This window comes from Ochotona curzoniae, unplaced genomic scaffold, assembly GCF_017591425.1.
Source record: "Ochotona curzoniae isolate NIBS_2020 unplaced genomic scaffold, NIBS_Ocur_1.0 scaffold_1852, whole genome shotgun sequence".
Taxonomy (NCBI): Eukaryota; Metazoa; Chordata; class Mammalia; order Lagomorpha; family Ochotonidae; genus Ochotona; species Ochotona curzoniae.
Window position 1 is genome coordinate 31,429,358 of NW_024467087.1, and position 22,401 is coordinate 31,451,758.

Consider the following 22,401-nt stretch of genomic DNA (forward strand, 5'->3'; position numbering starts at 1 on the left):
ATGATCCCAGTTCAGCCACATTAATCTCCACTGATGAAAGCCAGAGCACTGGTGGCCTAGGTCCAGGGCAACAGTGGAACTGCATGAAGGAATGTTCTCTCTGATGGAAATTTTCTGTGTCTTGTGGTGTGGTGGTTTCCTGAGTGTGTATCTATGTCAAACCCAATTACCTTACGAGTCATGAGCAAGAAATTTTATTGAGCCTTATTTATTAAGCCCTAAAACAGGATTGATTACACAAGTGAAAAAAGTAAGTCTATCTGAAAATGTCTTCAAGATGGGGTGAGGGTGAAATGCAATCATGAACAGACTTAAACAGGTGCAGAGGTGATATCAATGCATTGCAGTTAATATTTAGTGTTCATAGCAAAATGTTCTCTCTATTAATGGGGAGGGTACCAACAGTGACAGATTATTTAAATAGTTGAGATGATCTAAAATAATTCTTACATGTTCATTTAGAACACTTTCCTGGTCTTCTTCAAAGCTGATAAGATCAGACACAAAATGGATAACAACAGCTTATTGCAAACTAAATTCTATATCACCTGTGATACCAACACTTTGCATCCACTGCAGGAAAATTATATTAAAAATAAGTTACCTCTGCATTATTCAGCCTTTGAAATTTGGTCTTTTGGAACTCGCTATGCTCAAATATTGAATATGAATGGGACTGCTTGGAAAATCTAGCATGACAAATGAAATGTCATTTCTCAGACCTTGTTTTAAATGCTGTGCATCAGTTGACAGGTACCCTTTACATATTGTTCTCTGCTGGTTTTGAGAAGCTTTTTCTGATCCATGAGATAAAGCTGTTGAGTTCTCTCAGTGGTAAGTGTATAAATGAGTAGGGAAGCCTGAGAAGAATCTTAGTAATATTGAATTTCATTAACACCACCTTGCTATGCACATTTGTGGAACATAATGAATTATAGCTTAAAAAAAGAAAAATAAGGTTTTCTGAAATGTAACTTGGATGCTGATGCAAAATTCTTTTAACCGAGTAAGAAATCACTTGCTTTATCATGTGTAATGCATCTGTGTTAGTTCACAATGGTCAGTATTCTACACTAGTGATGCCAGAACCCTTGCACTTATTTAGTTATTATATTGACCGATTTGCTTTAGAATCAGGGTAAAAATGAGCACCTTGTTAGAAGAGGGTTGTTCAGAACCGACAAAGGATGGGGACGGGTTAGGTCAAATGAATTGCAAACAACAGTAATGGGTTCCCTTGTCATCACAAATGGCGTACCTTGGGCACAAATCTATGCCTTAACCACTCGCTTTTTATCATCTTGCTGGGATTCAATTAAAATCCCAGGCTCTGACTCTGGTTGTGATTCTGGTGCCAGTTCTATCTCAAGCTCAGGATCCAGAACCGGTCCCTGTCCCAGGGCAGATTCTGGTCCCGAGGCAGGGACATTGTCTGGCTCCATGATGGAAGCAGGGTTAGTGGCATGAGTGGAAGATGGCAGAGTTGATTCTAGCTGAACCACATCCTCAGTTGGCATGGCTTCAGTTTCGGCACGTTGGGATTTTTTGGTCATTGGTCTAGAAGAAAGAAGTCCCAGAAAAGTCCCATCAGCAGCAACCTTACTTGAACATTTCATACCCTGTAGTTGAACTCTACTGTTATTTATGCTCTTCTGACTCACTGTCAGACTGCATGTCTCCATCTGGGTGTTGAAAAGGTTTAGGTCTCAACATTCTAAACAAAAGTCAAAATATACACACTAGTGTTTAGCAGGTGGGGAAACTGACATTAGGTTGAAAAAGTTTAAAAATCTAATGAGGTTTTTGAGGACCACATGCATAGTTCTACTGCATCTGTGTCTTCCATTCCATCTAGCACAACAGCTGGCACCTGACTGATGTCTGAATCACTTCATGTGGAAGTAAGGTGATAGAAGGATGAGCAAATGAACAAGTCTGACCTCTACTAGACATGAAATAGACAGAGTGGCTAGCAGCACAACCTGTGCAAGTGTTTCCTTCTGATTGCCACATGGCTTCACGGCCCTTTCATAAAAATAAATTAATCAATAAAAATAAAGAAGTAAAGAAAAGGAAAAAAAAATTCTTGTAATGATTAGGACTTTGTTGGTATAAAGACAAGTATGTTTTCTGGACCTAGGAGGGTTCAACGAATTTATATACACCATGTGCATGGGACAGAGTCTGGTACACAGGGCTCAGAAATGGTGGTCACCACTATTCTTTTTATATAAGCAATGAGAGTGAGTAAAAAGATTCTTCAGGTATTTCATGCCCAAAGGAGTGATCCACAAGAACTGATTGAAAGCGATAGACCTGAGAAATACTTATATCCATAGGAAGACAACAAAATAAAGGCTTACTCAAGCTCTGTGGTGGCTTTTGAATTTCTCTTCCTGTCCTTTGCCTTTGATTTGTTTCTTGCGAAGCACACCACGGAAGCAATGATGGCAGCACCGACCAGGGTACCTATTAGGGCACCAATGATAATCCCGACTTCAGGATCTGGAAGACACAAGCAGAGAGTGAAATGAACACACTGCCATCTCCTACACTTGCATTTGGGACTAGTGCGGAGTATTTAGGACATTCACACGGTAGGAAACCAACCTTGCGGGATTATAAACTCCTAAGAAACTGCCATCTGGGCTGCTAGTGAAACACAACTGACTTGATCATGTAACATAACATTCATATTCATCAAGGGGCAGAAAGAAAAAAGGCCAACCTGGAGGAGACAGGATTGATTCCAAAATACAGTTTGGAGAAGTTTTCTGTGTATGCAGGCTCAACAGGAGAGTGACAGCAGGGAATTACTGTCAGGCCCTAGCGCTATGCCTCTGACCTAGGCAGCTCATTTAGCCAGGCTTACCCAGAGCAAGGATGAAATCGGTCCCTAAAACCTGCTTCTCTCCCAATCAAGGCCACGCTCATCCCATCTTCTGGTCACTGCGATGGGAAATGCTTGTTTTCATAATAAACAAACAGCTGGTTTATTACGTCAGTCCCAGGGGGAAAAAAGCCATAATGAGCGTGAGGCAATCCAGCTGAGCGCCAGACCTGCAAGCCCCGAGGTGCTGACCTGGAGAGACTGTCTGGATTATAAACTGCCCTCCTGCACTCCTCCCTCCACTGTCTGTCTCTCCTCCTACCAGGAAAGACAGCTTCTATTTTGAGAGAAAAGGCTTGGTTGAGTCACCATTAAACTTGTAACTGAAAAAGGAAGATTTAGAATAGAGAAATTTAACTTGCTTCTTTGCTTTCTGTACTTTACTTGTCTTACTTGCTGAGAATAGCTGAATAGGATGTCTTTGGTAAATGATTAGGTTCAATTGGGATTCAGGATACAAAATTCAACAGTGGCCCTGAGATAAGTATCTCAGCAGGAATCAAGGTAAAATAGTGAGGAGCCGAAAAGTCCCTGACTTCTTGGAGGAGGCTCCAAAGGTCTGAGAAAAGTAAACTTGGTCTGAAAAAGAAGCAAACTCAAGGAAAATTGTGACAAAAAACTAAAAGAAACAGCAGTCTTATGATGTAATGGTCAGGAAAAAACAGCCCCTTAACTTTATTGTTTTATGATTCTATTTGTACCTATTAGTAAGCTATTTTTCAAAATGCTGTGTAAGTAATTTTGGCCTACAAAAGACAGGTGATGTAGCGACTTGGTACGGATGTGCCACCCTCCTGCGTGAGGAACTGGCCTCCGTCCCAGCGCGCTGGCATCTGAATAAATCCTCCTGCTTTTGCATCAAGCCTCATCTTCGTTGATCATTGGGGAGACTCACTTTCTCGAGAGTCGGTAAGGCTGTCCTCACTTCGTGCGGCCTTACATAACAACAGGAGCCTTCTGTCCCATTCTTCCCCATCTCCAAGTCCTGCTCCCTAGGGACTACTCTTGACCTTGGTTTGACTCCTCTTGCCCTCATGTTTCTGTTGCCCTTCTTCTCATGCACGCTTTTCCCATCCCATCCCCTCCCGACTTCCTACTCTACAAGTTAGATATCCAATCCTTTGTACACCACTCCCCCCATGCCCTACCGTATCCTCTGATAGAGTTAGTCACATCTCAAGTTTTACTTCAAGTTTCTTGTATTATGAATAGGTAAAATTCGGTCACAGCTGATTCTTTCTTGTACAACACTTTAAAAAACAAACTTCCCTAAGTTTGTGAGAGGAGTTAGACTGGGTAGTAGGCAGTTAGGGTGTTCTGGGTCCCCAAGTCATTTTTTTCTCAAATATAAAATCCCCCACCATGTCTTAGATTCACCAGAGCTCGTCTCTTCCGAGACAAGTGCATATTTTAGCAGGTCAGGAACACCCTTCCCCAAGGCCAGTGACACCTTTCTGGCCTTTTGCCCTAGGGCCAGGTGCCATGGAAACCAGGAATTTTCTTTGTTTACGGAGAAACCTCTTTGAGGGAAACCTTTGGGGGATGCTTCCCCCACCATTAATACGGGGGCATTCTTTTTCACTTGGCCTCCTGCCACTATGGCTGGGGGTAAGGATCCTTTCTATCTCAGAGCCCCCTCCCGTCACTAGGACAGGAGCCACTCTTCTCAACTTTTCTAATAAATCTTGCTTTAAAACTAAACTGTGTCCACATGAAAATTCTTCTTTCCTGAGAGACAAGAATTGAGGTTGCTGCCCTATTCGGGGTCAAAAAAACCCTCCAACAAGGTTAATAATTTCCTCCATTGGGGATTTGTTGAGGCGGTTTTGTTAAGTAACTGCATCATCACTAATCTCTAATTTCCAGCAAAGCAGTTCAACTCTATTGAAAAATAGACTCATACACATCATTGATCCATTCCATACGTTCTGCCCTCAGAGGCATTCTGTCTGCAGCCCTCACTCCTCCCCTGCGTGACGTGGTTACCTTCTTATACCTACTGCTCTCCTGTCGTCATGCGGTATCAATGTTTTCTAGATAAACAGGTCTTTCCAGTTCCTTACAGGAACCAAGCCACTGAAGTGGTGAAGCTACCACCAGTTCTTTATGGTTAATTCTTCTTCCTTTGGTGTTCTTGGCCTTCAGTCCAATGCAGTTGCTTATCTGTTCCTTTACAGGAAGTGGGGACCCCTTGACTGTTAAGATAGCCATCTTCGTTGATCTCTGTATCTGCATCACCTGGGACTGTCTTGGTCCATAGTGGATATTCACTAAATGCTTGAGGAAGGGAGCAAAGGAAAGCGGTAGGGAGAGAGGTAGGCACTTGCTAAACAGCACAGCAAAAATTGAAAAGGAAGTGACGCTCAAGTAGGTGTGGTGTAATTATACATCCAGGAAGGCAAAAGGTGATTCGAGCAGATGTACAGAAAGACAGCAGGACAGACCGGAGAAAAAGAACTGGAAGCCAGATGGGAATAAACAAGCTTTGGGACAAACAACAGGGAGAAAGCTTAGCTTTGTAGGAAAGGTGATATGAGCCAGTAGAACTTGCTATGCTTATATGGGGTGTATATGGAAACCCAGATCCCAAGTCAGTGAGGGGAAAAAAAAAAAAGGCAATGAACAGATCAGATCCAGGTATTACGAAAGACATTTGCCGAGACATCCTCTGTCAGGCTTCTCTCGGGATGGCCCCACCTGAATGATTCTGGGGGCTTTAAGTTTGCCCTTTTCAATGGTAAGGTTGGAATTTACAAACATCCCAGTTCTGCCAATCACTAACTGGATGATCGTGGGCAAATCTGTTACGCCCTAAGCTTCCGTGTCCTTTTGGGGAAGATAAGACCTACAGCGTATTCTGTTCCCTAAACGCCATAGTCGGGAAATGAAATAAGACAAAGTTCATTCAGCATCTACCTGAGTGTCTGCCCTGTGGTTTGTGCTCCACAGATACTAGAGTGGCAGGTGTGCGTAACTATTACCATTCTTAGAAGAAACCAGGCATCCAGGGACTGGAAAGCTTGTGAGCCATGTATGTTTCACAAAAATAGCTACAGTGCCACCTGGATTTACCGAGGGAAATTCAGCCAAATATTACCGATGAGACTGTTGTTTTACATAATGAATAGCGATACCTAATTCTTAGAGATTTTGTGAAGCTCAAACCAAGCACTTGTTTTACAGGATTTAGGGAAGTGTGTGGAACCCAAGTATAAGCAACAGACAGTAGGGTGGTCATTCACCATATCAGCCCAGAAGTGATGCACACAAAGCCTCAGAGAGGCAGCACTGATCAGCCAGAAACCCCAATGAATTCACTTGGCTGGCAGGTCCAAGCTACTTGAATTAAAGAGAAACCGTTAAAATTGTGTAAGCTACTCACGTGAAGAGGTTAGATCAATTTCACAGGAACTGTTGCCAAGAAGGTTCATAGCAGTGCACTGGTAATAACCTTGTTCAAAGTTTGTCAGGTTTCCGATATCCAAAATGCCAGTGCTAGGGTCTGTGCAAATCAGGATAGAGACTTTTGAGATCTCTTAGGCACGTATAGATCACATCAATGTAAACAGATCATGCAGAACACACCCACTTTTCCACATATATCTCCTCTCTGTTGAGATGTCCAGGGTCCAGCCAGGCTCATCAACTGTGCCAAGGCAGCCCATCTGAGACCATGCCTATCAGCCTCCATACTCAGCATCCCTAAGTTGCCTCTAGAAATTGTAGAATCAATCATGCCACACTCATCATGCTGGAAGTCATTCCTCTTCAGTCCCACCCCAACCCCACACAATTACAGGACACACTGGGGTCTGTGGACAAGCAGCCTGCCACACATTGAGGCAGTGAGGCAACCCCCATTGCCAAGCTTTTTCAGGAGCCACAAAAGACTATACTTACTGAAGCTTTCTTTCACTGGAACGACGTTTGCTCCCTCAACTTTATACCAATAGTACACAGGGGAAGGCGTTCCAAGTGTAGAGACGCAAGAAAGAGAAATTGCATGTCCGGTTTCCGGTCGTCCTTGGATGCTACAAAGGGGTTTGGAAGGTTTGACTGCAAAGTAATGACAAACAGTAAAACTCCTGTGTAATGAATGGTAGTCTGTGACAATTGCACACACCTCCTCACTTAAATTTTGTGTACTATGGTTGCTTGTTTTAGAAAAGGCAATTTTCAAAAAAAAAAAAAAAAAGTGGACAAAAAAAATCTGTAAAAACCTATCAAACCTTTTTCTGATTGAACCACAAGGTGGCAGTAGAGCACTTTAAATTCAAGCCCTTCTAATCAGGAGGCCTTGTATGTTAAAATACATCTTAATTAAAACAGCAAAATGTGGGGCCAGCATTGTGGCACAGCAAGTTAAACTGCTGTTTGTGATGCCAACATTCCATATTAGAGTCTCGGTTTAAATCCCATCTCCTCTGCTTATAGTCCAGCATTCCTGCTAATGCACCTGGGTTAGGCAGTGAGTGATGACCCAAGTGCTTGGGCCCCTGTCAACCACATGGGAAATCTGGAAGAAGCTCCTGGCTCCTGGCTTCAAATTGGTGCAGCCCTGGCTATTGTGGCCATCTGGAGAGTGAAACAGTGCATGAAAGATCTCTCAATCTTTCTGTCTCATTCTACCCATCAAATAAATAAATACCTTTTAAAAATAACAAGATGTAAGCAAACACTGAAGATGATTAAGAACACAGTTTATATTTTAAAAGCATATTTTCAATAGAAAATAGAACCTTAAGATGCTTTGAGATAACCTGTTATTTTGCTGAACTGTTTTATTGACTGAGGCTGTAGTATTCTTTTCCTTTATGGTTTTTTCAATAATTAATTAAATTATTATTATTATTATTGCTCTTATGCAACTGGGAGTGGCACAAAATGGTTGGAAGTTCTGGATTTGCCTGTATCCTTCATCAGTAGTGGAAGCCCGTGTCCAGAGTGTGGTGTGTGTGTGTGTGTGTGTGTGTGTGTGTGTGTGTGTGTTACGTGATGCTGAAACCTTTATTCCTATTTTCCTCTGCATCATTTAATTATGTGTTTTCTGTGTGTTGGGCACTGCACTAGACCTGTAAGCGTGCAAACACAGCTTTGAGTTGGGACGGAGGTTAGGGGAGCAAGAAATGATGAAAGAGCAGTTAGAGTAGCAGTAGAGGCCAGATCCGGGAGGGTTTGTAAGGCTTGTGTTTTAGCACTGAGAGCAGAAGCAGCCAGGGAGGAAGCAGGGCAGGGAAGTGGTGATGGGCATTACAGCATTTTAATAGGATGAACTCCAAAACAAGGGTGCCTGAACCAAAAGGAAGGAGCAGAGAGAGAGAGAGGCAAGAGGAAGTAAGAAAGTAGGATCAGCCAGATTCTGTAACAGCTGGATAGGGAGAGTGCAGAGGACAGTGGGGTCTGTGCTGACGAACCTGCACAACTAGGAGCCCGAGGGTGCCATGCCCTGGGCCAAGCAATGTAGGAGTAGGGGCAGGCTGGAGGGGGCCGAGTGATGAGGAGGAGGTCAGCTTTGGATGCCCAGAGGTCTTGAGTGCTTAGGAAAGCACCTCCGTGCCCAAGCCCTGTGGGAAGCGAGGGCGCAGCTGACCCGCCTCATCTTCCTTTGCACAGCGTATTAGAGCCTTAGTGTTGTCAACAGACTATGATCTAAAACCTCCAGATTTTGACACTCACCTGACTTAGCTTAATTTGGATAAGAAACTCCCCAATAGCATAGGTGTTTTAACTTAGGCAGGTGAACTCATTTGGGATGCTGAAGATAGCTGGGCTAGTTAACTTGCAATAGTTCAGAACAAAGCCCTGCTATTTTAACTTTTCTGGGTTTAAGCGATGGACCAGACCTTAGTGGACTCGTCTCTCAAATGTGATTAAGAAATCAATCTCTGGCTGATCCAAAGATTAAATAAAAGAAGTCAAATAGGACTTTGAATAAGGAATCACTATGGGCCTATGGCAGGACTTATTCCCGCCAGGAGAGTTAATCTTCCAAGGAAAATCCTGTGGCATAGCTAATAAAGCCACAACCTGAAATGCTAGCATCCTCACATGGATGCCAATTCAAGTCCTGGCTGCTCCACTTCCCATCCACTTCCCTGCAAAGCAGTGGATGAAGGTCCAAGGCCTTGGGACCCTGTACTGGCAGAGGAGAACTAAAGGAGGTTTCTGGCTCCTGGCTTTGACTTGGTGCAGTCCCGGCTGTGGCGACCACTTGAGAAGTGAACAAATACACGGAAGATCTTTGTTTCTCCTTCTCTCTGTAAATCTGTCTTTCCAATAAAAACAAACATTAAAAAAAACTTGAGCAGACATCTCTCTTTCTCTCTCTGAAAACACTTTTTTTGGTTCTGCTTATTACCAAAATACTTAGTGAATCACTTTGAACCATATAGACTTTCCAAAATTATTGACTCAGAATTCAACTGATGCTTGATCCAGTTAAAATCTGCAAATTTGGGTGAGCTGAGAGCAAAGCCATTGATCTACCCTTCTAGTTTATTGCTTTCAACAGAATTGGAATGTGTGGGGGTTGGCAAAGGCTCACCCCAGAAAATTAATGAAAACGCTTCAGTGTGTTTCTAAGCACCCTGTCAATGAATCACTTTTCTATTGTGTGCCAAGCTGATGGAGGTAGATGATGTTCATTCCAGATTCTCACAAAAAAGAATTATTCAAACTCTCTCTGAGTCTTTTTTGGAGATTAATTTCCCAAGGTTGTCATACCTAATGGAAATCTCTCAAATGAATGGACATGCAAACTGCTGCTCCTTCGCCCACTCTTCTTTCCTTCGTGGAAATTGTGCCTTGTCCTCTAAGCCTCTATTCTGCCCAACACGCTCTGGCATATTCTTCAGATATCAGTACAAGGGCATGCTCCCAAGAAGCCCTCTCCTGGTCCCCTAAACAGCTTTTAGCCCTTTCCCTGCACCCCCACAGCTCTCCCCTCCAGATCTCATCTGAAAGCTTTTCTGTCGCATATCTGTCTCCTTTACTAGACTGAAATTCGGCAGGATTCCCCCTCTACCTTTTTCTGAAGATACATTTCTTTTTGTTGGAAAAGTAGAGAGAAAGAGAGACAGAGAGAAAGATCTTCCATCCACTGGTTCACTTTTCAAATGGCCACAGTGACCAGATCTGGGCCAATCCAAAGCCAGGAGCCTCTTCCTGGTCTTCTGGGTCTCCCATATGGGTGCAGGGCCCCAAGGCTTTGGGCTGTCCTCTACTGCTTTCCCAGGCCATAAGCAGGAAGCTGGATGGAAAGTGGAGCCACCGGGACACAAACTGGTGCCCATATGGGATGTCAGTGCTTGGAGGGGGAGTATTAGCCTATTGAGTCATCGCGCTGCCCCTCCTCCCTCCGCCGCCCCCCCCCCCGCCTTTTACATCTTTTCATCTCCATGGCTTAAAACAATGCTTGACGATTCGGTTCAGCGTTCGTCATAGAAATTCATGAATGAACAAGTGAATGCATGACACTGGCATCCACCACTAAGCAATGAAATGTTGTGGAGAGATACATTGTCAGCAGGAGACATCTTTGAGGAACCACCAAGCCCTCTCCCCACCACACCTGGTCTCCCTTCCTCATGCATTCCCTTCGTGCCTCTCTTGGCTGCCTCCAACCAGCGCCAAGAGAATGCATGATCATGGGGAGTGAGCTTTCAAAACTGCAAACAGCCTCTGAGATTTTTTTTTTAAAAGAAAATCAGCAGTCTTAAAAATTCCCGAAGCATTTATATCTGTAGGGATTTTTGAGCGCTCCCCAACAACAAAACTGACAGCCTCTTCTGTCTCTTGCCTTGCCCAGGTTCTGGCTTCCCAAAAAGTGTCACAATGACTTGAGTGCACAACTCAAGGTGAGGCAGGGAACAACTCAAACTGGAAGTTACTCTTAACTTTTTGTGGAAATTGATTTGGGGATTCTCCGAGCTCTCAATTTCTGAAAATGAACCTTCTTGTCTATATCTCAGGGTCATTCCCAGCCTGGGATAAAGAGGTTTGGCCTCTTTAGGTTATCTTTGATCAAAACACCCAGAGGTAAAAGATAACAGAAAAATCATTAGATGATTAAGTGCTCAAATGTGTTGGACAGCTAAACGTTCATTTCCCATCTAATCCCCATAACAAACCTATAACGAAGATGAAGCGGGAGCCACAAACCCAACTCACAATGCCCAGCGGCGTGACTTGCACGAGGCCACTGAGTACAGAATAAACTTATCTTACAAAATAAGCTTATCTTTACATTCCATTTCCACGCAAGCTTACGAAAGTATGCTCATGCACATCATGCTCATGCAAGATCAAAGATGAGATCAGCCAGGAGGCTGACCTAGATGTGGAAAAGCCCTTGGCACCACTGATGAGGCAGTAACTGAGGGAGTCCTTTCACCCCTCGCTTTCAGCACTTTCCATCATCTGAGCCTGCAGAAAGGCAATTAGCACAACTGTCCTCTTAGAAATTCCAACCTTTGAAAATGCCAACACTGGGAGCAGAAACCATAGGCATCCATCACTAAAACTTTATCGCTTTCTGGTACAAAGCAAGCCACCCAAAAATACCAAACAAGTAAGTGAGTATCAATAACACAAATACAAATAAATAAATACAAGTAATATAAATGCAAATAAATACATAAATATTCATTATAAAGGCAAATAGAATGTCTCCAGTGTTGTATCAAGAATATTTGCGTGTAAGCAACGTTTCTCGCGGCTGGCTGTGGGAAGGAAGGAAGCAGAATGACATCAAAACTCAGTGTCCCAGCCCAAGAAGAGAAAAGGCAGGGGAGAGTGCTCATACCTAACACGCTGACATTGAGGGTGCCTTGGTTTACACCGACGAAGTCCGGGGGGTTGTTTACATCACAGATATAAATCCCACTGTCCGCCGGCTGCATGTTGGATATCGTGATGGACGCATTGCCTGGATTGCTCGCGGCTATAATTCGACCTTTAAATTGCCCGATGGCTGCAGCTTGTCCACCTTCAGAATAATAAATCTGGGACAGAAAAAGACCCAAAATGAGCATGAGAGGGTGTCCAAGACCAGGAGAAACTGTCTGGAAGCTCCTTCTGTTAGTTGCCCTTCATAAGAAGCAGTATCAGTCCCCAGGGAAACAGGTCCCGAGGCCAAGGGTTCTCAGCTCAGTGAGGTGCTCAAGTTCCTCCCAGCTGTTAACACCATTAGCTGGGTTAAGTCCCTGAGCACCTGGGTGACATCCTCAGGGCACTGATAAACCTAGCTCAGGGAGGAAAAGATAGCTGGAGCCTGCAGAATGCAACCTTTATGCTCAGACTAGGAGACCCTGAAACTTACTCGGTAAGCCTACCTGGAAGAAACTTGATGTAACACACAAACTTCTTCTAAGATCCAAGCTATCTAATATCAAAATTTTCAAATGTAAATTTACCTGATCCAATGAGACTAATCTGGTTTCCCTAAAAATCCAAATATTCATATTCTTTCACACAAAAAAAAAAACTTTCAATAAGCAAACTTGAATTTGCTCTGCTGCTTGGAAGTGTAACATTGCAGGGGCTGGCACAGTGGGGCAATCAGTAAACCTCAGCCTCTGACACCAGCATCCCATCTCTGACACAGCTGGTCTGTGTCCCACCTCTTTACTTCCCACCCAGTTCTCTGCTTGTGACCTGGGAAAGCAGTCGAGGACAGCCCAAAGCCTTGGGACTCTGCACCTGCATGAGAGACCAGGAAGAAGCTCCTGGCCCCTGGCTTTGGATTGGCTCAGCTCCAAACAGTGCAGCCACTTGGGGAGTGAACCAGAGGACGGAAGATTTTTCTCTCTATCTCACTGTCTCTGTAAGTCTGCCTTTCAAATAAAAGTGAAATAAATTAAAAAAAAAAAGGTGGGGCAGGGGGCAGGTGCAATAGCCTAGTGGCTTAAGCCCTCGCCTTGCACATGCTGAGATCTCATATGAGCGCCGGTTCTAATCCCAGCCACTCCACTTTACATCCAGCTCCGTGATAGTGGGAAAGCAGTCAAGGAGGGCCCAAAGCCTTGGGACCCTACACCTGTGTGGGAGACCTGGAAGAGGCTCCAGGCTCTTGATGTCAGACTGACGCAGCTCCAGCTATTGTGGCTGCTTAGGGACTGAATCATCGGGCAGAAAAGCTTCTTCTGTATCTCTCCTCCTCTCTGTATATCTGATTTTCCAATAAAAGTAAAATAAAATTTTTTAAAAGAAGTGTGTGATTGCAGAACACGAAGGGCCTGACACAACATGTGGTACCATCCTATCCTACTGATATTGCAAGGACGAAACAAACTGAATCAGAGCAAGGTGGAACAATTGTTTAGCCAGTTTTAGCATCGTTCTCCTTAGTTCTCAGAAGGAAACTCAGGCTCAAGGAGACCAAGTCTTGTCAGCTACAAAGATTCAGTTGTTGTTATTATAATTCACTGGATTTAAAGATCTGAATCATAGCTTCATTTCCATTCAGGATCATGGTCACAATGATAAGCATCACAACAGTATAATGTGGTGCACGGTGTGGTCTACAAGTCAGATAGCTGCATGACAGTCAAGGGAGGTGGCCTCCAGTCATGCCTCCAAGCCAGGCTGTTTTGTGATAAGAAACATAACTGGAATCTCTCCAGGCATATGGGATGCTGGCAGCACAGGTGGAGATACAGCCTGGCACTCCATGGCTCTGGTGCTAGAAAATTCAATTTATTTTTAAACTTAGGTATTAATGTACAATTCGAGGGAAAGTTTGAAAAAAATGTTTAAGGGAAATAAAATCTGTTATCTCTTATTTGTTTTTGTTTTTTTTTAAGATTTTATTTTTTTATTGGAAAGGCGGATATACAGAGAGGAGAGACAGAGAGGAAGATCTTCCGTCCAATGATTCACTCCCCAAGTGAGCGCAAAGGCCGGTGCTATGCTGATCCGAAGCCAGGAGCCTCTTCCAGGTCTCCCACGCGGGTGCAGGGTTCCAAAGCTTTGGGCCGTCCTTGACTGCTTTCCCAGGCCACAAGCAGGGAGCTGGAAGGGAAGCGGGGCTGCCGGGATTAGAACCGGCGCCCATATGGGATCCCAGGCGTGCAAGGTGAGGACTTAAGCACTGCACCGCGCCGGGCCCCTCTTATTTGTTTTTTGACATCAGTGTTTACTTGGGGCTGATGTTGTGGCATAGAGTTTAAAGTTGCCACCTATAATGCTGGCATGCCACATGGACACCAGTTCAAATTCAAGCTGTTCCACTTCTGAATCTGCTTGCTGCTAATGTGCTTGAGAAAGCAGCAGAAGATGGTCCTACAGCCATGTGAGAGGCCAAGAAGAAGCCCCTGGCTTCAGCCTGCACCAGCCTTGGTTGTTATATCTATTTAGGGAGTAAACCAATGGATGGGAGATCTCTCTATTGCTTCCTCTATCCCTTTAACTCTGATTTTCAAATAAATATAAATCTTTGTATCATGAAAATAGGAAATTACTCATGTTATATCAAAATTTAAAAAACACTAACTCAATGTTTTGTTTCCTGCTCTAAATCTGATCCTTTATAATCCATTCATATCTATTTAAACTACAAGCTTCTATCTCAGAATGGTCTTAGTTTGACTTTTAAACTAGAGAACAAAGTATTTAAGCAGGACAAGAAGAGATCCAACTCACCGCAGGTTCGATACCTTCATTTGGCTTGACATCCATGCCGTCCCGCTTAATTTCACTAAACAGCACATGGTTTATTTAACTCGAATGGACAACTGGATGTCCTATTGTCTCTTACCTGTAATACTGTCTGCTGTGCATCAAGACAGTCTCATACAGCCTGAACGTCTGGCCAAGGAGACCGGGACAAATCAGCCTTGCCTAATCACCTTCCTATGACGTATAACATCAGTTCTGCCTGAGGCCCACAGTTAGCTCCAGAAGATCCAAGTGAGGGATCCTTGTTCCTGCAGAAATCGTGGGCCTTGAAAATAGGTTGTAGGCCAGGACTTGGATGTGAAAAAAACAAACTACTATGAAAGGTTCATGGTTGGGCAGGAAATGTAGGTGAAATGAGTAAATAAACAGTGGAGGCACTGGACCAGTAACTTATCTACGATAGGGCCCCGTATCATGCTTTCTGCTTTAGCTCTTCACACTGTGATTTAATAAATTTGGGGCTGGCACTGTGGTGTTGTGGATAAATCTGCCACCTGCAGCACAGGTGTCTCATATGGGTGCTAATTTCAGTCCCTGCCCCCAAAATAAAAATGGCAGTAAGGAGGACTAACAAAAGAGATGCAAAAGCGGAAGGCATTGCCTTAAGGGTGCTATGTGGGAAGGAAAGCACCCAAGACTGGACAGTGGCCAGACACAGAACTGGAGGGGCTTTCTGTTAGGGAAAACCCATGTTGTTACACTGTCCTTAGAAGCAAATAAGAAAGACATGATTTCCTGAAATGGTTTATCTAACCACACTGGAAGGACTACAACCTGAGTCCATTTTCCACGAAAGGCTAACTTTTTCAAAAGCATCAAAGCTGAAGATTTTCAATAGCCAGAGTTCGGCCCATGATCCTAGTAGTTTTCCCACTTTTAAAAAAGTATTCCCAAGGGGCTGGCATTGTGATGCAGTGAGTTAAGCTGCTGTCTGCAGCACTGGCATCCCATATAGGCACTGGGTTGTGTCCTTGTTGCTCTGATTCCCACTCAACTCCTCTCTGTAACTCTGTATTTCAAATAAATAGATAAATCAGCTTTAAAAGAGCATTGCCAATATAGAGAGCAAAGCAATCAAGGTCCAGAGAAACAACAGGTGTTTAACTGACCACACCCAAGAGGCAGAGGAGGGGAACCAGGAATGAGTCCTACTTTAAGAAAATCCATCTAAGTGTTCCTTCCTTTAAGTGGTGCTTGTTAACTTTTGACCCACTTGCCATTTACATCTGTGTTCATGGCATACTGCCTTACCTTCTTGCAAGGTACCCTCTGCCCAAACCCTTTTGTGATGCTGGAGGCCGATATGTGCGCTCACAGATCTTCCAGATCACTTAGTTCCTGGTTTCTAAGTCTAAAGAAGCTTCAAGAGCCAGTTACATGATGGAAACAAGGGAAAGACCCCAGGAAGGGCTGGTGGGCAGTGGCAAGAATCAGAGATAGTGGGGACTGTGATGAGCTAGGGAGCCAGTGCAATGAGGAATTCCAACTGTGCAAACACAATACCTGACTGGCTAATGCAAATATAGGGGGTCTTTAAAAAGGTCATGGAAAATGTGATTGCTAAACACAAGTACATAAACTTTAAAGCCTTTTGCACCGAAATGACCTTTTCCCACAAGCTTTTTGAAGTATTCCTATGGTCCATGGCCAAAGCTGACCCAGAGGGCTGTTTGCGTGAACCCTTCTATGAGAGGGAAGGACACTGAGTCCCCAGTATAGGAAGTGATTTTCCCAAGGTCACATAATTTGCAGCCAGGCCTGGAATCCAGACCTCTTGATCCACATGGAATTCATGAAGATAGTTACTCAGAGCCCTGTCTGGAGTGAGGAGGATGATTCTCATGCACTCCCACCCTCTTTGGGGCCATTCCAAAGATTCCTCTTTGGTCTGGTTGCCTCTTGGGCCGAGGGCGCTTGCCGCATGATGCTGTCCACATTTGTCAGCTGCCTCTCTTGCAGACCTCTGCGTTCTTTACAGAGCAGCCCTTTCCCTCCCTACTGTGCCAAGTCCCTATTCACAGGAGGCCGGCCATGCAGCTGCATGCCAGATTTGTCCTAAAAGATTGTTTCCTTGGCTTTGTGACATTGCTCTCTAACTAACTAGAGGCTTGGCATTTAAACAAGAAGGGTTGGGAGAGTTCTGTCTGCTTTCTATTTGAGTCCAAGTTGCTGTTCCCAATTGCTTTGAGCTCCCAGAAAAGCTCTTATAGTTTCCTTCTGGGGAGGGCATAGAAGTCCATAGCAAATCACACATGCTCTCCCTTCCAGCTTTGTGGAGGTGAAGGGACAAGGGTCTCAAGCCCAGAATGTTCTCTAGACTGTACTGGAGGGGCTGGGATTGCACATGGAAAGAGTAGAATACCAAAGGAAGACTTCTGTTCTCCCTTGAGCCACTTACTTGCCAGCTTTCCATTTGCCTGAAGTATCTGCCTTTTGAGTCACTATTTTAACTTTGAGCTATGTGTGGACAATTCTTGCATACATGCAGTTCTTTGGAAGAGAACAAACAAGCTATGAGCAATCCTTAGCTTCTCTTTCTAGAAGTCTTGGAGGCAATTGATTTCTGCAATCATTACTCACCACAGAAACACCTGGGCTAGGGAAAGCCAGTACAAGATAACATCTACTTGGTTATTGAGAAACTCCAGGTTGCTAGATCAAGTTCTACTTTACAACATGGTTTGATAGAGGAGAGGAGGCTGGGCATATGGCAGGAGCCATCCACTGCCTTGGTCAGGGCAACTGTGGGATTCTGAGTCTTTTGGAGGAAGTGGAAACAAATTCCAGACATGGACAAATAGGTAAGCCCAAAACCAGCCCAGCTTCATCAAAGGGTTGTACTGATCTAGATTGTTACCACACTCAGACCCTCCCATCACACCGGCAGAGCTGGGGTGAGTGGCCTAGAGACTGTAAACAGTGGGAAAGTTTAGCAGTACACCAATAAGTTTTCTTACCTGAGAAGTCCAGCTACATCTTCCCCGAGCGTCTCGTGCATGCGCCACTTTTAGACACTGACTGACTGCCTTTTCCTCCATACCCTCAGTATTGAGGCACGAGTTGTGCTGTGTTTGAGCAGAAATGGGTGGATCTGAGAGCCGAACACTACATGGTATATACTGCCACATCAACCCAGGAGTTGAACCAAATCACTCAGTGGGTCAATCTGGCAATATTTTACCCCCATAAAGCACAGAATCATCTAACAGCACAGCAGTCTCTTGAATATTTCCCCAAAGCCCCACCAGCAATCCTTAGGTAAACAACCAAAAGGATCTACTGAATTTCATATGCGTGGGAAGTACTCAAATCTCAAGTTGAAAAGTATCATCTCAACATGTGATGTCTTCAGTGTCTTAATTGAGCTACTTCTCTATTCGGGGATGAGGAGCAGGCACGAAAGGGATATAGGGCCTTCTCAGTAGCAGTGGAACTAGAAGCCAATCTTAGCTCTGATGTCCCTTCAAGAGCACTTTCCCTGCTGTCCAGCTCTACCACATGCATTTTCTTGAGCTGTGCCAATGACCCAGTTCTTCTGCCTCACCAGGAATATGTGTAAGATAAAGGCTTTTATGAAATCACAATTATCTGAGTGGTGATGCTGAGCCTCACAGCTCTCCTTCACTGAATGCTTATTGCCTAGCACTTCACAAGCATCCCACTCCATCTTCACACGGAAATTGTGAGATAGATCAGCAGTTCCACTCTCTGAATGAGCAAATGGAACCTCTGAATGATCAGGTGACTTCTTTAAGGTCATCCAGAGAGGAAGTGAGTAATAGAGCAAGAGTAGAACTCACATTGTTCAGGTTTCCACTGGGGGTCCAAAGCTCCCACCTGGCAAAGCAGAGAGAAGTATGGTACCTGCAGAGCAGGGAGAGACTCTGGTAATCTAGACTTAGAGACCTAAGGGTGATGGTAATGGGAATCTGGGCATGATGAGCTGAAGCAAGACAGGAAAATGATAGGTGGAGAAAGTGTTCCTAATGGGGATGCTTTTCCATGCCCTCAATCCAAGAGCTGATCCTAGACTTCCATAACTTCTACATGGCTAATATACAGGCATAACCCAGGTTTCACACAGTTTTAAGGTAAGGAAACATGCTCTCCTTGATCTGGCAGCTTGGTGCGGAGGATATCCTTTTATTTGAACATCCCCAAAATTACATTACTTGACATTTTGGAGAACACAGTAATTGGCAACTAAGTAAGCTACTCGGGGCCCAGCACTGTGACACAACAGCTTAAGCTGACACCTGTGACACTGGCATCCCATATGAGAAGCAGTTCAAATACTAACTGCTCTGCTTCTGATCCAGCTCCCTGTTAATGTAGCTGGAAAAACAGAAGCAGATGATTCTGAGTGCTGGAGTACCTGCTATCCACATGGGAGACCTAGATGAAGTTCCAGGTTTCTGACTTTTTCCTGGCTCAGCTCTGGATATTGCAGCCATTTGAGGAAAGTGCCAGCAGATGAAAGATTCTCTAACTCTGCCTTTCAAATAAATAAATATCTTAAAAATAAGCTACTCAATATAGATTTTTTATTTGTTAATAGGTTTTCTTTTTAAAGTGATTCTGTGTGCTGCCCTGAGCTCCAGTTACCTTCATTCAAACATGTTTATATTCTTCCCCTGCTCACAAGCTGCTCCAGTCCCATAGCTCCCTCCCAGATTCTCACATGCTACCCAGTCAGCCAAGAGGTAGCCTTGTAGATACGTTTCGGGGGCATAAAGAAAGTTTTGTGATTTTTAAAGTTCAAACCATATTTGCTTGGCCTCCATGGCATCTTGATTTGAGAAGCAAGCACAAAGCATCTCAAAATATCTTGGCAATATCTCCCTAAACTCAGCCCCCATTGTCAAAATGAGGAGTGGTAAGTCTACAGATAAATAATTCATTGAAAAAGATAGTGAGGAGGTTGAATTGAAAAGGAAGAAAGAGCATTTGATTACTGCCTTCCATAATCTGAGAGCAACATACAAAGCAAAGTGATAGTTTCTTACTTGACTCCAATATGCAAGGTGTTGGCTCAAGACATTTTGGGTGATGGAAACTGGTACAGTTGCTCTTGGTGATGGTGCTGCTGCTGTTAATCATAACAATGATTACATGGGATAAAACTCACAGGGCTTTATAATTTGTCTCCTTGTGGTTTTGTATGCTTTCTGTCAATTGATTCCCCATGAGTAACGCTGTTGTTCCACAATTTAAAGAAAAACAGCAAATATTGTTCCAAGCAAAACTGGTAGCTTTGAACAGAGTGTGGCGCTGATGGAAACTCCTCCTGGATGGTGACTGCTGCTACATGAAAGTGACACTGGCCAAGGTGTGGCTACTGCAAAGTGATGACCACCTTCCCCTCCATCTCCTTCCCAGCCCACTCAACCTGTTCTTCTATCTTTATTCTCTCCTAAACTCTTCTTTTCCGCTACAGCCCTACTTTAAGTGCATTCAACTATTCAAAATCACACTGATTTGTCTTTTCTCTAAACTCTGTTTGGGATCATGTACTCTTTTGGGAATTTGATGAAACTGTAAACATGCATGGACTATGTGCTTGCATATTTATGTACTCACACATACATATATGAATATACAATTTTAATCCTTGGGTTAAAGAAAGAATTGTCTTCAAGGCCAGATGGAGGAAAACCTGGAACTAGGCAGCTTGCTGACAGAATCATTCTCCTTCCTTGGCGTTCACTCACCCTACTCTGGTAAACTCTTCCCAAGGCTGCTACACCTACTCATCCTGTCCTCTCCCCACTCACCTCATGTAGCATGTCATCATCCAGGGTTTTTCACTGACATGGCCTTTCCCCACGCATCTGGAAAGGCTCATTCTGTTGAAACTCAGCTTGGCATGATGAGTTAGCCCAGTTAATAGGCAGACGCCAGATATTAAGTTTGTCAGACACCTGCTTATCAATTAGAATTTGCATTTCAACTTAGAGTTTTCTGGAAATAATGATATGTATGTGTGTTCTGTGTGGGGGGGCGGGGCATCCTTTCAGAACTACGGTTTCTTTTGCCTATGAGAATGGCCACTGCCATCTACTCTGCAATATGTGATGCACCTAACATTGACATGTAGAGAACCGAGAAAACAGGCAATAACCAAATATGAAGAGAAGACAAAGGCCAAGTCACTGCCGACGGAATTCCCTAAAACAGCTATCTTTAAATTCTGCAGTTCTGGCACCATTGTCCCTGGCATAACATTGCTCTGCACACTTACCTCAACAGTTTTCAGTCAGAACTACTAAAAGGGAAGAGTTTAGGAAAAGAGTCCTTACAGAAATTGGCTCCAATTCCTTGTTATGGAAGAAAGACCACTGGATGGTAAGCTTTTCCCGCGAGGGCACGGTGGTGGCGTAGAGACAGAGAAGGGTGGCATTAGATCCAGTGGTCACATTCACAAAATTTTCTGGGATGGTCACTTGTACCACTCGAACTTGACCTGAAAGAATAAGCACCGAAAAGACAATGATATGTATTCACATTTTTGATGGCACTTTTTCCATTAGAAAATACTTACAAGTATTTTGATTCCAAGGCAGGGAGGAAAGAATAAAATGAACTATGCCAACAAAGCTAAGCAGGTACTTGAGGCAAGGAAAGGGAAGTTTCTAGCAAACTACAAGGTGAAAATACTGAAATCCTACATGCTGATGGAGCAATAACATTGAACTCGAGTTTTCCACTGCGTAAGCATGGCCTTACACAGAGCTTCATCAAGTGTTGTCTGAGAACTCAACACGGTCAGGGAATATGGAGGCATCATGTATTACAATGGTTTGTTACACCACCCACTTACTTAAGGAATCTGGCTTTTCCAATTTTTAGAGATGATAAAGAAAACGTCAATGAGCATTTATATACAGACTTCTGAAGTTCACAAGATGCTTCACTTTTGTTTCAGTTTTATTATTTATTTATTTGTTTCAAATGCAGAGGGGCAGACCAGAATGCCCCCATGTGTTTGTTCATTCTCCAAACACCCACAGCAGCTTTGGTTAACCTGGGACTGAACCAGGAGAATGGAACACAATCCAAGTGTGCCCTGTGAGTGGCAGGGTCCCAAGTACTTGAGCCATCATCTGATATTTTCCAAGGTGTGCGTTAGCAGAAAACTTGAATTGGAAGCAGAGCTATGACTCGAAACCAGGCACCCCAATAACAGAAATCTCACGTGGTAGCTTAGTTATGACCACACACCCACACCATCATGTACAAATGTTTGTGTGGATATAAATTTCCATTTATCTGGGACAAATGCCCAAAAGTGTCATGGCTAGTATAAGTGGTAGTTATCTGTTTAGTTTTATTTAAGGCTAGCCACAGTGTATTCCAGAGTGGCTGCACCATTTGATATTTCTATTAACCAGGTAGGCATGATCCAGTTTCTCCACCCCTGTAGCAGGACTTGGTGTTGTCACTATCTTTTACTTTAGCCATTCTGATAGGTGTGTTGTGTAATCATATATCATTGCTGTTGCAGTTTGCACTTCTCTAATGGCCAATAATGCTATCCATCTTTTCATGTGATTACTTGCCATTTGTGTGTCTTCTTCAATAAAATGTTGATACATATTTGGCTCATTTTCTAACCGGACTCTTTAGGTTTTTATTGCTGAGTTTTGAAAATTATCTGTATAATATAAGTGCTAGCTTTCTGATAGGTAGCTGGGAGTATCCACCTTTCCAATATAGATGCTTAATTGCCTAATTGGAATGGTTATAACTATCAGTACTGTGCTAAGAGAGGTGAGGGTTGTTATTTTTGCCTTTTCCCCAATTTTAAGGGACAAAACTTCAGTCTTTTACTATTA

General features: G+C 43.7%; 1 protein-coding gene across 2 annotated transcripts in view; it reads right to left on the reverse strand.

Annotated features, from left to right (window-relative positions):
• Positions 1–200: 200 nt before the first annotated feature.
• Positions 201–22,401, reverse strand: part of VSIG1 (V-set and immunoglobulin domain containing 1) — a 30,773-nt gene continuing 8,572 nt past the window's right edge. Inside the window, exons 2-8 of one of the 2 annotated variants that reach the window (XM_040999709.1) lie at positions 20,866–21,029; positions 17,524–17,631; positions 11,694–11,892; positions 6,791–6,946; positions 6,273–6,392; positions 2,364–2,505; positions 201–1,557 (exon numbers count right to left, since the gene is read on the reverse strand). In XM_040999709.1, the coding sequence (XP_040855643.1) occupies positions 1,272–1,557; positions 2,364–2,505; positions 6,273–6,392; positions 6,791–6,946; positions 11,694–11,892; positions 17,524–17,631; positions 20,866–21,029 (1,175 nt within the window). In that variant the 3' untranslated portion in view covers positions 201–1,271. The remainder of the gene's footprint in view (positions 1,558–2,363; positions 2,506–6,272; positions 6,393–6,790; positions 6,947–11,693; positions 11,893–17,523; positions 17,632–20,865; positions 21,030–22,401) is intronic. The other variant, XM_040999711.1, reaches the window with a different exon arrangement.